Below are 14388 nucleotides of genomic sequence, written 5' to 3'. Positions count from 1 at the left end.
AGGAGAAAAAAGTCATAACATTACGAGAATAAAGTCGTAAATTTACCAGAATAAAGGCGTACATTTCCTAGGAGAAAAAAGTCATAACATTACGAGAAAAAGTCGTACATACGAGAATAGTCGTACGTTTCCTAGGAGAAAAAAGTTATAACATTACGAGAATAAAGTCGTACATTTCCTACAAGAATAGTCGTACGTTTCCTAGGAGAAAAAAGTCATAACATTACGAGAATAAAGTCGTAAATTTACAAGAATAAAGTCGTACATTACCTACGAGAAAAAAGTCATAACATTGCGAGAATAAAGTCATACATTTCCTACGAGAATAGTCGTACGTTTCCTAGGAGAAAAAAGTCATAACATTACGAGAATAAAGTCGTACATTTACGACTTAATTATCGAAGTTTGTGATTTTTTTATTTGTCAATGTGGCCCTAACACTCCGTCGTATTTAGGAGAGGTCAGTGGTTCATTAAGTCATTTATTAAGTGTTAGTAAATGATCAATGAGTTGGATATGAACTAATACTCATTGAGGCAGTTAATAGATGTTAAATAAACACTTATTTCTACTAATTCATGAAGTATTTGATAAAACATGGACATTAGAATCATTATATCAATCCATAAAGCTTCATAAAGGAAAAAAATAAATATTTATTCATGCTTAACTATTGCAAAATAGTGTGTAGTTATTATAAAGTATCACCAGGTAAAGTTTTTTTAAAGTATATTTTTTGGCTTTTCATGCCTTTATTTGATAGGACAGTTGAGAGTGTGACAGGAAATGGGAGGCAGAGATGGGGGGAATGACATGCAGGATAGGGCCGTCCGACGCGGGACTCGAACCGGGGCCGCCTGCAGCGAGGACTATAGCCTCAACACATGGGGCGGGTGCTCTACCAACTGAGCTAAACACCGCCCCATCACCAGGTAAAGTTTATGTTCATGGTTTAGGTTTAACTGGTGGGATTAGTCTGATGTGTCGTTGTGAGGCACATGTTCGTATTTCTATTGTAAAACATACATAATAAAATCCCAAATTTTTTTCAACCAGTGCTCAAATGGCAGATTCTCAGATTCCCATCAACAGAACATTTCAGCTTCTTTTATCTCAGTGTTTTGGTTTTAAGATAAATTGATGATGAAGCAGATGTATTTATTCTACAGGAGTCATCAAACCAAAGTGTTGTGTTTCTTTAGATCACGGTTCTGTGGTCACTGTCTTCTGTTCGGTTCAGTACACGTTGTTTTTAACACCATATATAGAAATACCATATATCAACCTAAGATCTATATAATAACAATACAATAAGGTGCTCCAATGCAATTATTTTAATTGCCATGTACTTTATTTATATAACTGAACAATAACAAACACTTTGTGTCCAATTAATTAAAACTTAACTGTGAAAAAAAAAGTGACTTCAGCACTTTGTGATGAAGCTGCTTTTATTGTTAATGATGTAAAACCACTGACTCATGTTGATTCATGTTGTGAACGTATAGATCCATGGCTCCTCTTCCTCCTCCTCTTCCTCCTCTTCCTCTCACACTCGACTCTGTAAAAGTCAAAACAGTCAGTGGTGGATATTTTCTCACTTCACTCTAACTGCATCAGTGTCACCGGCTGAACCCTTGCATGAACACAGGTGTGTGTGTGTGAGTGTGTGTGAACATGTGCACATGTGAGAAGTGGTGTGTGTGTGTGTGTGTGTGTGTGTGTGTGTGTGTGTGTGTGTGTGTGTGTGTGTGTGCAGCTCAGCGTCCCGTGGCTTCCCTCCATACCCGCGGTGCCCTGCTCAGTGCAGCCTGTCCTGGCCATCTGCCACTTGGGGCCCCGGGCAGTAGAGCCGTGGGCCGGGCATCGGGGGGGCCGGGGCCCCCGCCGGCCGCTGGTGGAGCGCTGGTACACGGAGCACAGCGGGGGGGCCGCGGGGCGTCTCACTGTGTTGAACGAGGACTGCACACCGACTGATAGTACGTTCTCAAGTTACTCATCATTACGTGCACTATATCTGACTCCCACTGGCTCACTGGGATGGAAATGGAGGCTCTAATCTTGATTTATTTACATTTAAATTAAACCCACTGTGCTGTCTGAGCATTAAAGTCAACTTGTTTTGTGTTTGTCAGCAATTTCAATGTAGATTTAACTGATTATTAGTGAAAGTTTTCAACCAAAAACAAATAAAAAACAGGAAGCATGAATCTACAGTGGCCCAGAGGGCTCACTACACTACAATGGTGCAGGACAATTTAAGAAAACACATGCGAAGACACAGTCTCGCTGAGCTGCATCAACTCACAACACAACAAACAAAAAGAGAGTTTCTGGGGACACAATAAAGTGACGGACCTGCCTGGGTTGTGATAAGTTAACGCAAAGACGGTTTAGAAACAAGACTCCATGACTCCGCCCCCTTTAGGAGACCAGCGGACCATGACTCCGCCCCCTTTAGGAGACCAGCAGACCGTGACTCCGCCCCCTTTAGGGGACCAGCAGCAGGTCTTGAGTCTATTGACTCCAATGGGAGAAGTGAACATGGTCGATTCTTTGGCTCCAGAGTCACTGAAGTAAATATTTGACACATTTTATCACAAGACAGATCTCTTCTAAACATTTAGACATAAAAATGGACACATTTCAGACAAATGAGGAGAAAATGAACTTTGTTCCAGGCTCAACAACACGCTCTCAGCAGATCTGACATCTGACATCTCTTGTCAGCAGAAGATCTTTGGTTAACATTAGCACAACATTTCACAACAACAGAAAAACCCTTTTCTCCAATAATGTATGAATCATGTGATACCAGGGTTATAATGAACCAACCAAACAGCCTGGTCCGTCATTTTAATGTGTCCCCAGAAACACTTCCTTTATGAGTTTTTGCAGCTCATATGTTCAGTCAAACTCATGAAGAAGCAGGTCTGTGTCTTTGCATGTAGTTTTTCTTTAAGCTGTCTTGGACCGAGCAGTGTAGTGTAGTGAGCCCTCTGGGCCACCGTAGATTCATGCTTCCTGCTTCCATGTTTTGTTTTTTTCAAACAGGAGAACAATTTCACTTCCACTTATGTTCACACTGAACACAAAACAAACTCTGTAACTTTATGGTCAGATAATGTCTTAAATAACACTAGGGGTTAAATTGAGGTGTAAATGAATCAAGTTGTTTTCTGACTTTGTAGCGGGTTTGTTGCGACTTTCCATGTGTTTTTCCTGAAGTTGCATTGAGTTGAACTCTCTGGGCCACCGTAGGAAGCACTGTGAGTCTATAAAGTGACACTATTGCACTCTGCAGAAAATGTTGTTGCACCAGATTGAGTGTGTGTTACATCATTCTGCACCGCGACATGAGTCGGGGCGGTGGGGTGTTTCTCAGCAGCAGGCACCGGTCAGGACTGATTAAAGTACAGAGGAGCTGCAGAGTGTGCACCTGACCTGAGATCAGCCGACGGCTCGCCTCAGCATGACAAGGACCTGAGTCCATCCACAGACCACAGTTTCTCACTTTTAACACATTTACAAAAAGTTCTGAAGTGAATGATGGTGACTATTTATCCATTTATAATTAAATCTACTACACTACACAGTGGATAAAGGCTCGGACTACTTCCTGCAGCCACTCAGCTTGTTCAATACATAATAAATATGAATAATTATCAGCAGAAAAATTTGAAATTAAATTCCCCCCAAAAAACATTTAATGCATTCATCCAGATGAGGTTATGTGTTAGATAGGGATGGAGCGAATCGATAAAATCAATGAAATCCATAATCGATTCTAATCTGAATCTCCTATGACATTAGTAATTAGGAATTTATTTATATAAAACAGGGACAATGCACGAAAAACATGAATCTCGTAAGACAAGAACAGATATCTGGAGCCAGATTATACTGTAGCAACATTTGCTCATTTCCAACCTTGATATTGACCAATAATGACAGAGTTAAAGGGACAACGAGGAGTTTTGGAGAAGCGAAGTGTTTTCACACTTTTCACACGATTCGGCTGCGTTATTCTCATGACTCGCCACGAAACCGAAAGTAAAGAAACGCTGGTCGGCTCGCCCAGCATTTCCACCACCACTAATAATAACAAAATAACGATAGAGACAAAAAGATATATTTATCGAAAATGGGCCATTAACAAGTGGTAACGTAGATTCATCCACATTAATATGAGACTTTTTTATAACCAAATAGAAACTCCTTGTTGTCCCTTTAAAGTAGCAGCCTGTCATTTGCACTTTTCTGCGCTGTCAATTTGAAATAATGATCTGTTTCTGAATAAAGAGATGGAAATGAAAAGTGCTTTTTTAATATCCAATTAATTCGATTAATCGCAAAAAATAATCGACCAGCTACACAACCCCGGTGTGTGAGTCCATTCTAGGCAAGGCAAGGCAAGGCAATTTTATTTGTATAGCCCGTTTTTACAAACAGTTTGTCTCAAAGGGCTTTACATGGCATCGTAACAACATCCTCTGTCCTTAGACCCTCACATCGACTGAGGAAAAACTCCATGGAAACCCTTTTAACAGGGAAAAGTCGGAGAAACCTCAGGGTGAGCAACAGAGGAGGGATCCCTCACCCAGGACGGACAGACGTGCAATAGATGTTGTTACAGACAAGAAAACAGTTTACAGTTTGTCACAGAATGTGCGAAATATGGAAATGTTAGCAGGAGTTGATGAAGGCAGTCTCTGGTGGGGGAGGGGGGGGGAGGGGCGGGGGGGGGCGGGGGGGGGGGGGGGGGGGGGGGGGGGGGCAGGGAGAGCTGGCCAGCTCGATGGGAGGGCTGGGTGGCAGATTGGTCCATGGGAAGGAAGGGGAGGCCGGTCTAACAGCAGGGGAAGGGGAGGGAGGGGGGGGGCGATGCAGGCGGCGGCTGGTGCAGAGAGATGGAGCTCCGGTGGATCTGAGGAAACACAGAGAGAGTGCGAGACACCAAGGCCAAACTACAAAGTACAGCAGAAAATGACAGTTCAAAAATATACTGAGGAGAGGAGAGGAGAGGAGAGGAGAGGAGAGGAGAGGAGAGGAGAGGAGAGGAGAGGAGAGAAGAGAAGAGAAGAGGAGGAGAGGGCTCTGTGTAACCAGATGTGTCCCCAGCAGTCTAAGCCTATAGCAGCGTAGCTATAAAGTGGTTCAGAGCTACCTGAACCAGCCCTAACTAAAAGCCCTGTCATAAAGGAAGGTCTTAAGTCTAGACTTAAATGTAGTTAGAGTGTCTGCCTCTTTGACCCATGGAGAGAGCTGGTTCCACAGTAAAGGAGCCCGGTAACTGAAGGCTCTACCTCCCAGTCTGTTTTTAGAGATACTGGGAGTCACTAACAGACCTGCATTCTGGGAGCGGAGTGCTCTGGTAGGACAGTAAGGAATGATTAGTTCTTTCAGATAGGTTGGAGCTTTATCATTAAGAGCCTTATAAGTCAGCAGAAGGATTTTGAAGTCTATTCTAAATCCTACAGGAAGCCAGTGTAGAGAAGCTAAGGTGGGAGAGATGTGCTCTCTCTTCCTAACTCCTGTCAAAACCCTCGCTGCGGCATTCTGGACCAGCTGGAGACTCTTTAGAGAGTTTTTCGGACATCCTGACAGGAGAGAGTTGCAGTAGTCTAGCCTAGAAGTGATAAATGCATGTACTAGTTTCTCAGCATCACTCTGGGAGAGGATATTCCTAATCTTAGTGATACTGCGCAGATGGAAGAAGGCGGTCCTAGTCACGTGCTTTATGTGGGAGTTAAAGGAAAGGTCCTGGTCAAAAATGACTCCAAGGTTCCTCGCGGTTGTACTCGGGGTCAGGGTGATGCCATCTAGAGTAGCGATCTGATTGGAGAACGTGTCCCTGAGATGTTTAGGTCCAAACACGATGACCTCAGTTTTATCTGAATTCAGTAGCAAGAAGTTAGAGGACATCCAGGATCTAATGTCTTTCAGACAGTCTTGCAGATTGATGAGGCGGCTTCTGTCATCTGGCTCCATGGACAAGTAGAGTTGCGTATCATCCGCATAACAGTGAAAATTGATTGAGTGCTTCCGGATGATGCCACCTAATGGGAGCATGTAAAGAATGAAGAGGATTGGCCCTAAGACTGAACCCTGCGGTACACCATACGTAACTCTGCTATACTCTGAGTGGTCGTTATTAACATTAACAAATTGAAACCTGTCAGATAAGTATGACTTAAACCATTTTAGGGCAGTTCCTTTAATCCCTATTTCATGATCTAGTCTCTGCAGCAGGATGCTGTGGTCGATGGTGTCGAATGCAGCACTGAGGTCCAAAAGTACAAGAACAGAGACGAGACCTCTGTCTGAAGCTATAAGAAGATCATTAGAGACTTTGACAAGTGCTGTTTCAGTGCTATGGTGTTCTCTGAATCCAGATTGGAAAGCTTCAAAGAGCTCGTTGCTGTGCAGATGTTCATGTAGCTGCTCCAGGACAATCTTCTCAAGGATCTTAGAGATGTAAGGAAGGTTGGATATAGGCCGATAGTTGGCAAGGACATCTGGGTCAAGAGAAGGTTTTTTTAAGTAAAGGGTTAATGACAGCCACCTTGAAGGCCTGTGGCACGTAGCCTGTGGCTAAGGAAAGATTGATTTGGTTCAGAAAAGAAATGTTAATTAAGGGGAAGACATCCTTAAGTAGTCTTGTCGGAACTGGATCCAGCAGACATGTGGCTGACTTGGAAGAAGTAATTGCAGAAGTTAAGTCTGATAGGTCGATGGGAGAGAAGCTGTCCAAGTGTGTACCAAGTCTGGGAGGTGCTTCTATGGGTACCGTAATCTGTGGGCCATTACTAGCAATTTTTGTTCTAATATTAACTATCTTTTCGGTAAAGAAAGTTAGGAAGTCGTTGCTGCTGAGAGTTGGAGGGATGGATGGCTCAACAACACTATGGTTCTTGGTCAGCCTGGCCACAGTGTTGAAAAGGAACCTGGGGTTGTTCTTATTCTTTTCTATTAGAGATGAATAGTAATTGCTTCTAGCATTACGGAGTTCTTTTTTATATATTAATAAACTATCCTTCCAGGCTTGACGGTCTTCCTCATGTTGGCTGGAATGTGTTTTCCTTTCCAGCTGTCTGGTCTTCTGTTTCAAAGCGCGCAAGTTTGGGCTGTACCAGGGAGCTATTCTTTTCTGATTGATAACTTTCTTTTTGAGGGGAGCTACAGCATCAAGTGTTCCAAGGAGTGCTGCTGCAGTGCTATCCACAAGATAGTCCACCTGTGTGGGGGTGAAACCAGCATAACTGCCCATAGTATGGTTACAGAATGTGGTGAAGTCAGCATCACTGCCCATAATATGGTTACAGGATGTGGCAGCAAGCTCTGCTGGAATAAGCTCTTTAAATCTAGAAACAGCAGTGTCAGATAGACATCTACTGTAGCGGGATTTTTTCCCAGGTAGGATATAATTTGTTAAAGTAAATTCAAATGTTATTAAAGAATGGTCAGACAAGACGGGGTTCTGAGGAAGAACTGTGACATGGTCAGCTTCTATTCCATAAGTAAGTACTAAGTCAAGGATATGATTAAAAGTGTGAGTGGGTTTGTTTACCCTCTGAGAGAAGCCGACTGAATCCAAAAGTGACTTGAATGCAGTAGCCAGACAATCATCATCGACGTCCACATGAATGTTAAAGTCACCTACTATAATGACTTTGTCTGAGCTCATTGCTAAATTTGACAGAAAGTCAGGGAATTCTTCTAGAAACTCAGAATAAGGTGCAGGAGGACGATACACTACAGCAAGTAAGAGTGGTTTTTCTGCTTTCCAGTCTGGGTGAGAGAGGCTGACAGTAAGGCTTTCAAATGTATTATATGAACTATTATGTGTAGGGTTGATAATCAGATTTGACTGATAAATAGCAGCCACTCCTCCTCCTCGGCCTGTGTTACGAGGCACATGACAGTTAATGTAACTAGGAGGGGTAGATTCATTCAAACTAACATATTCATCTTGCTGCAACCAGGTCTCAGTGAGTGTTAATATGTCAATATGGTGACTTGTAATTAAGTCATTCACTAGGAGAGACTTGGATGGGAGAGAACGAATGTTGAGCAAACCACATTTAATAGTTCTATTAGTTTGGCTTGCTGGAGCAGTGGTTTTGATTTTAACTAAGTTGCTATAAACAACTCCTCTAGATTGGGGTTTAGGCTTAGACAGCCTCGAGGCAGACACAGTTTCTATAGGCTGGGTGGGTGACAACAAGAGGGACCCAGCAGAGGGGCGTCTTAAACTGCGGCTCTGCCTGCTGGTCTGAACTCTGGGTGCTTGTCAGGGATTAGCACGGCTAATAAAGTTCCCTATATTCCTAGATAGGAGGGATGCGCCATCCAGAGTAGGATGGACGCCATCTCTCCCAATCAGACCAGTCTTTCCCCAGAAGGAGGTCCAGTTATCTATGTAAGCCACGTCGTTATCTAAGCACCACCTAGACATCCAGCGATGGAATGAACGCATGCGACTAAACATATCGTCACTCACTAGGTTGGGCAGCGGGCCAGAGAAAATTACGGAGTCCGACATTGTCTTTGCAAAGTTGCACACCGAAGCCATATTAACCTTAGTTAACTCCGACTGGCGAAGCCGGGTGTCATTACCGCCGACATGGATTACAATCTTACTGTATTTAACCTTACGTTTACATGCCAGCAGCTTCAGATTAGCCTCAACGTCGCCCGCTCTGGCCCCTGGGATGCACTTTATGCTCGCTGGTTTCTCTACCTTCACGTACCGTAAAATGGAGCTGCCAATGACTAATGCCGACTTCACAGCGGGGCTGTGAGCAACAGAGTCGACATGTTGAGTTACGTTCTCAGCGGGTGTGTCGCTGAGTGGGGAAAAGCTGTTGGAGACGTGAAGGGGTTGGTGGGCCAACACGGGCTTATTGCGTCTATGTTTCCCTCGGTTTGTTGTCACCCAGCCGGACTGACTAGTTCCCGGCTGCTCGGGGGCTGGGAGGGAACTGCTAGCGGCGGCTAGGCTAGGTGGCTCCGCACCGGCTAAGCTGGACTGTGAAGCTACTATAGCTGGACTAGCCTCCATGGTGCGGAGCCGGGACTCTAACTCGCTGAGCCTCGCCTCCAGAGCTACAAACAAGCTACACTTATTACACATACCATTACCACTAAAGGAGGCAGAGGAGTAGCTAAACATCTGACACTCAGAGCAGGAGAAGGAGACAGAGGAGGGAGGGGAAGCCATAGCTAGTATGTTAAGCTAACTAACTAGCGGACCTGTGGCAAATACAACAAGTTGAATGGAGAAATACAAAGAGAGTCCTGTTAAGGACTTAAGTGACAGAAAGTTGTGTTAATGTAGCAAAACGTGGTGCACACTGGTGCTTAAAGTGATTAAATTAGCAGAACACTAGACGGAGGATTGAGAAAGTCTAACACAACACAGCAACAGTGCAGCAGGTACAGGCAGGAAATGACGCAACACGCTCACCGTAAGTCACGCAGTCATTCTACTGCTCTCCATCTCCCTTCTTTACCCTGGTGAGATAATTGTCACCCAAACTGTGCTTCATATTGACGGCGCGGCCCCTCAGACATTAGTCTGGTGAAGTACACTTCAGGACTGACCCATATTAATGCTGCAGGCTTCAGTTAATTTTCCATCCAGTACAGTAAAGCGACTAAACCGTGACCGGCCTTTGCATGACCAGCTCTGTAAATGTCACCCATATGGCCCGCTCATTCATTTCCCACAAAACAAATTCCCACAAAAGACTGACTGTAAGTGTATTTAAAAGGCAGAGGCAGCCAGAAAGAACCCTCTTATCCACCCACCCCTCATTTTTCCCCACAAGCCAGAGGTGCTCTTTTAATTTCCCTCTCTGAAAGGTCAGCCGCAATGTTCTCCATCTCCACCTTAATTGATTCTTTAAATGCAGCTCGGCTCGTGCAGGTGGAATCGGGGAGGGAAAGCAGAGCGCTGTTTGCCTACGTTTAGTCACGGTTAAAGGCCCTAAAACGTTACCCATCTCCTCCTAATTGTATCGGCCCGGTGTGGATGTATGTTGAAGGCTGAGTATGTAACTCCTGCGGCATATCACAATCTGGACATAACAATTTGCAAATGGAAAGAAAATTGGCTCTTTTTTTATTATTATTATTTGCTGAAATGGGCCAGGTGAGCTTGTTTTCTGATAAATACACTGAGAGTGGGCCGAGTCCTGCTGCTTGTACTAAATGTCAACATTTATTAGAGTAACTCCCTGATATTTACCACTGGAGCCTTTGTGATTTACTAAACAACGGAGACGTCCTCTGATATCTGCAGGACTGATGCTGTGTGTGTGTGTGTGTGTGTGTGTGTGTGTGTGTGTGTGTGTGTGTATGTGTGTGTGTGTGTGTGTGTGTGTGTGATGGAAACTGTTTCAAACAGGAGATTTTATTAATTACTGCTCATGTTTGGTGCAGAGTAGCCAGTAGGATTCAGGGTTGACGGCCGTAAACACCTGGTACTCAGAGGAAACTGCTCATTATCATTGTAGGAGCTGAAGATGTTTTACATTGTTTCTTTACGTAGAGCTTACGTCATTGCATTGATGACGTCACTTCGTACATAATGTAACTTATTAGCTCTGATATTCACCTGACCGTTATGATCAACATCCTATTTTTTCTGTTATTTTTCTATTTTGCTATAACTGTTTGTTGGCTCTTTTTGATTTTTGGGGATTTTCGTCACATTAAACACTTTGAACTGATCATGAACCCTTTGGATTTCTTTGGACGCGTCACAAAAGACAAGCTTTAAGTTCCTCCGCCGCAACAATCATATCATGACAATATTAGTATTATTACTATTATTTTTATTATGAAAACTACTGGCTGCATCATGGCCAAGTGGTGTCAGATATTAGATATTAGTAAAACCTGTACATGCTGACATGTTCTACTTCCTGTTATTGTTCTGGTTTTATTGTGAAAGTCTTGATGAAGAAAAACTGTAATTTGTATCTTTCTGACACTTTTCCTGACTGACAAAGACTGACCGTTGCCTGTACCAGTGAGGCATTAAAGATATCAAGGACACCGAGTGTTGCTGGCTTCTTGTTTTTTTTAAAATAGTTTGTTAGCCGAGCACCTCCAGACTTCTTTTTTTCTTTTCTTTTCTTTTGAGTGTGAGCGCTCTTCCCTCTTCTGTTATTTTAAACTAACCTGTCCGCTTTTAATGACACAATGTCTTCGATTCATCTGAAAAAGTTGATAATTCACAGTTATAACATCTTCAGATCATAGTAGTGTCTAAAACAAACAGCGTCTCACTAATTATAAAGCAGCCACAGTAAACTGTGACCAAAGTCTATAATTCCACCCACAGTTAATCTAGGCGTGCAAACTTCTGGGAATTTTCAAAGTTGGAAACTTTCCATGGCAATTAGGAATAAACTGGAAATGTACTAAATTGAAGTTTGGCCGTGAACAGGCAACTTAAATATAGAAGTTGGTGAATATATACTGTAGCATAACCTTGGCTAAAACAACCAGATTTAACTTTTTAATTCCTTCATTCATGTTTTTGTTGTTCAATGAAAGTGTCATGTTTTAAATAGTTTTATTTTGCATGCATGTCTGTTCTGATGACAAAACAAACCGTTTATATTTATGTTTGGATGATGATACATTTGTTTAAATCGCCTGAAATGTCTTGTTTCTTGTTAATTCCCATACATTTTTATGGAAAGTTTCCAATTTGGAATACTGTATGTCCAAAATTCCCTGCATGTTAACTTCCCATTGAAATGTACCAGAACTTTTCCGGCCCTTTGCAACCCCGATGAGTCACAAAGGAAAAGAGAGAAATGCATCTGTTTAACTTCATGATTTAACTTTGTTATAGACAATAAAATCATCACATCTAGAAGTAAAACTGAGAGAAACTCCGAGTTCCATCAAGACGACAGAGTTTTTAGTCTTTGAGAACGTTCCTCCTTCCATCTGTTTTGCGGGGAGCTCCCAAATGTTTGTGAATGATAACGGCCATTAATTTGGCTTTTACTGCATCGCTGTGTGTGAGATGGAGCATCTGCAGCATTTAGTCACACCAATAAAACGCATGTATAGACAATGAGGCACTCAAATCTGACCATAAAGCTTCATCTTCTCGAGCTCGCCCGGCCGTCCGTCGCAGCTGCACAGACACGTCGCTCATGAAACAACTGGTTAGTGCCTTCTGTTAGCACATTAACGGCTCGCTCGCCACTCTGCTCCTGCATTTGTCTTGGTAAACTGGTGGATTTCCTTTTTTTTTTTTTTTTTTATTTCTGCCCCTATTTAAAGAAAAGCAAAAATTGTACAGATGGCAGTTCTTTTTTTCTTTTTTTCTTTCTTTTGTGACATTTCCAAACTGTTTGACGTCTTTGCCTATAACTTAAACCAAAAAGCTGAAAGAGTTTAAACCATATAAATAATGTAAAAAAAAAAAGTTTATTAAAGTTGTACTGGTATAATTGGATTTTGTGCTGCAAGATTGGACATTTTGGTAGAAAACAAATGTGTTGTCTGAACATTTCTACTGATGTGTATCGGTGAATTTGGGAGGATGTGAATTAACGACACATTCTCATCTCGTTAATAGGAAACAATCTGGCTGCGGTTATAAGTTTTCTGTTTGCTCGTGTTTCCTCCTCGTTCATTCGTCTCCCAGCTCTTTGGATTCCAGCGAGTCGAGCTCCGACTGACCAGCAAACACCACGTATGACTGATGATTGGTGCCAGGGCCACAGATTAATGATGCTCATCAGCTGCTCCCTCCACACACACACACACACACACACACACACACACACTAGATCTGACCCACTCCTCAAAATTTCCCTGTTCCCTTGTCCTCCATCTCTGCTTATCTGATCACCATTTGTAATGGTGTTGCTCTGACTGCTGCTGCATCCAGGGTCAAGTTCCATCTCACACACACTGACTGCAATTACCGACTCTCTGATACTGTGGGAGGCTCCTCAAGCTGGAGAAGGAGGACAAGACACAGGGAGGAGGAGGGTTTGTGTTAAAGATCCATATGGTATAAAGGTAGATGTCCATGTGTAGTGTGATTATAAAAAAAAATTAAATAAGTCTATGTTTCAACTTGTTTTGTAGCGGAAGCTCCTCTTCCCGGTTCGTCCAAATTTGACGAACCAGGAAGAGGAGCTTCCGCTACAAAACAATTTCGGGACAATTTCTCAAGTTGGGGCTTCAATACAAGACGGACATTACATACGAGCAGCATGGAGGTATTTGGATGTTTTTTGGTGTGTCTTTTTGTTACGAAGACAGTTGGTATCCATTTGCAACCGTTATATGGACATGCACTGCTACGCCGAGACCCCCTGTAACTCAGAGAAGCCACGGAGGACTCTGAAACTTCTCCCAGCCCTTAGTCCACATGAGGGGGAGGAGATAAGGAGTGAAATTTGAATTTTGGGTGAACTATCCCTTTAATACTGTGAAAGTATCAAAGCCTCAGTCCACAGAGAAATGCACACAGCCTGTATTCAGAAACTGAGCCTTAAAACCAGCCGTCAGGACTTCCTGTCACTTTGTGATGTCACAACTAAGCCCCGCCCCCTCACCACCTGGACAACACCATCCATCCAACAACAACTTTGCAGGATTTGGTTTCTCTGAGTGTTTTATTCTGAAATCTGCTCTGTTTTTTAATTAGAAAACTTTAGAGGCGGATGACGTGTCCTTCTCCAACACACCTGAGACCTGAGACCTGAAAACCAAAGATCACGCTGATGAAGACAGAGAGACCTGGTTGAAAGCAGTGGAAGTAAAGTACAGTAAAGAGCTGTTGAATCTTAGTCTATGTATCAGAAGTTTGCAGCGGATTCAGTGAGCTCTTCATTTCTCTTAGATAACACCGACAGGTTGAACCTTCCAGTAGTAGATACTGTAGCCGCCTTATCTCTCCACATAGTCATTTGGAGAAAACCCCGATCCGGCTCCACATGGGGGAGCGTGCCCAACAAATATGATCTATGGCATACAAATCAGCCCTGTAATTTATTCATAAATCATTATGGGCTGCCTTTGCTGGCAGGGCCCGTTTTAATTGTCTTTGATTAACAGCGGCGTGCGCTGCAGATAGGCGCTCGGCTGCGTACAGGTCGCCTTTTGTTCTCGTGTGGCATCGCCGGCTTCCCAGGGAAATCATGTGTCAGAGTGGAAGGAAATCAGGGGCTCAGCTTGATATCCATACACTCATATATATATATGTGTGTGTGTGTGTGTGTGTAGACTCACACAAACTACAGATATTACTGACTGGTATCTGGCAGCTTTCATTGTGAAAGCATGCAGAGTATAAAGGCCTATGCATAGATTTGAAAACACAATCTGCTCATTTGCATGTAT

The 14388-nt window shown here is 43.1% G+C and overlaps 1 protein-coding gene across 1 annotated transcript; it reads right to left on the bottom strand.

Annotated features, from left to right (window-relative positions):
• Positions 1–7860: 7860 nt before the first annotated feature.
• LOC146975248 (uncharacterized) lies at positions 7861–9223 on the bottom strand. The gene has a single exon (XM_085794731.1). The coding sequence runs from the start codon at positions 9221–9223 to the stop codon at positions 8294–8296; it is 930 nt and encodes a 309-aa protein (XP_085650857.1). The 3' UTR covers positions 7861–8293.
• Between the last annotated feature and the right edge of the window lie 5165 nt (positions 9224–14388).

This window comes from Trachurus japonicus, chromosome 13 (assembly GCF_045865225.1).
Source record: "Trachurus japonicus isolate A0001 chromosome 13, Traja_1.0".
Classification (NCBI taxonomy): Eukaryota; Metazoa; Chordata; class Actinopteri; order Carangiformes; family Carangidae; genus Trachurus; species Trachurus japonicus.
The sequence above is the reverse complement of the archived record's forward strand: the minus strand, read 5'-3'. Positions and strand labels throughout refer to the sequence as shown.

Bases quoted from the DNA above. Each gene is read 5' to 3' on its own strand.
- LOC146975248 (XM_085794731.1), bottom strand. From the start codon at position 9,223: ATGGCTTCCCCTCCCTCCTCTGTCTCCTTCTCCTGCTCTGAGTGTCAG.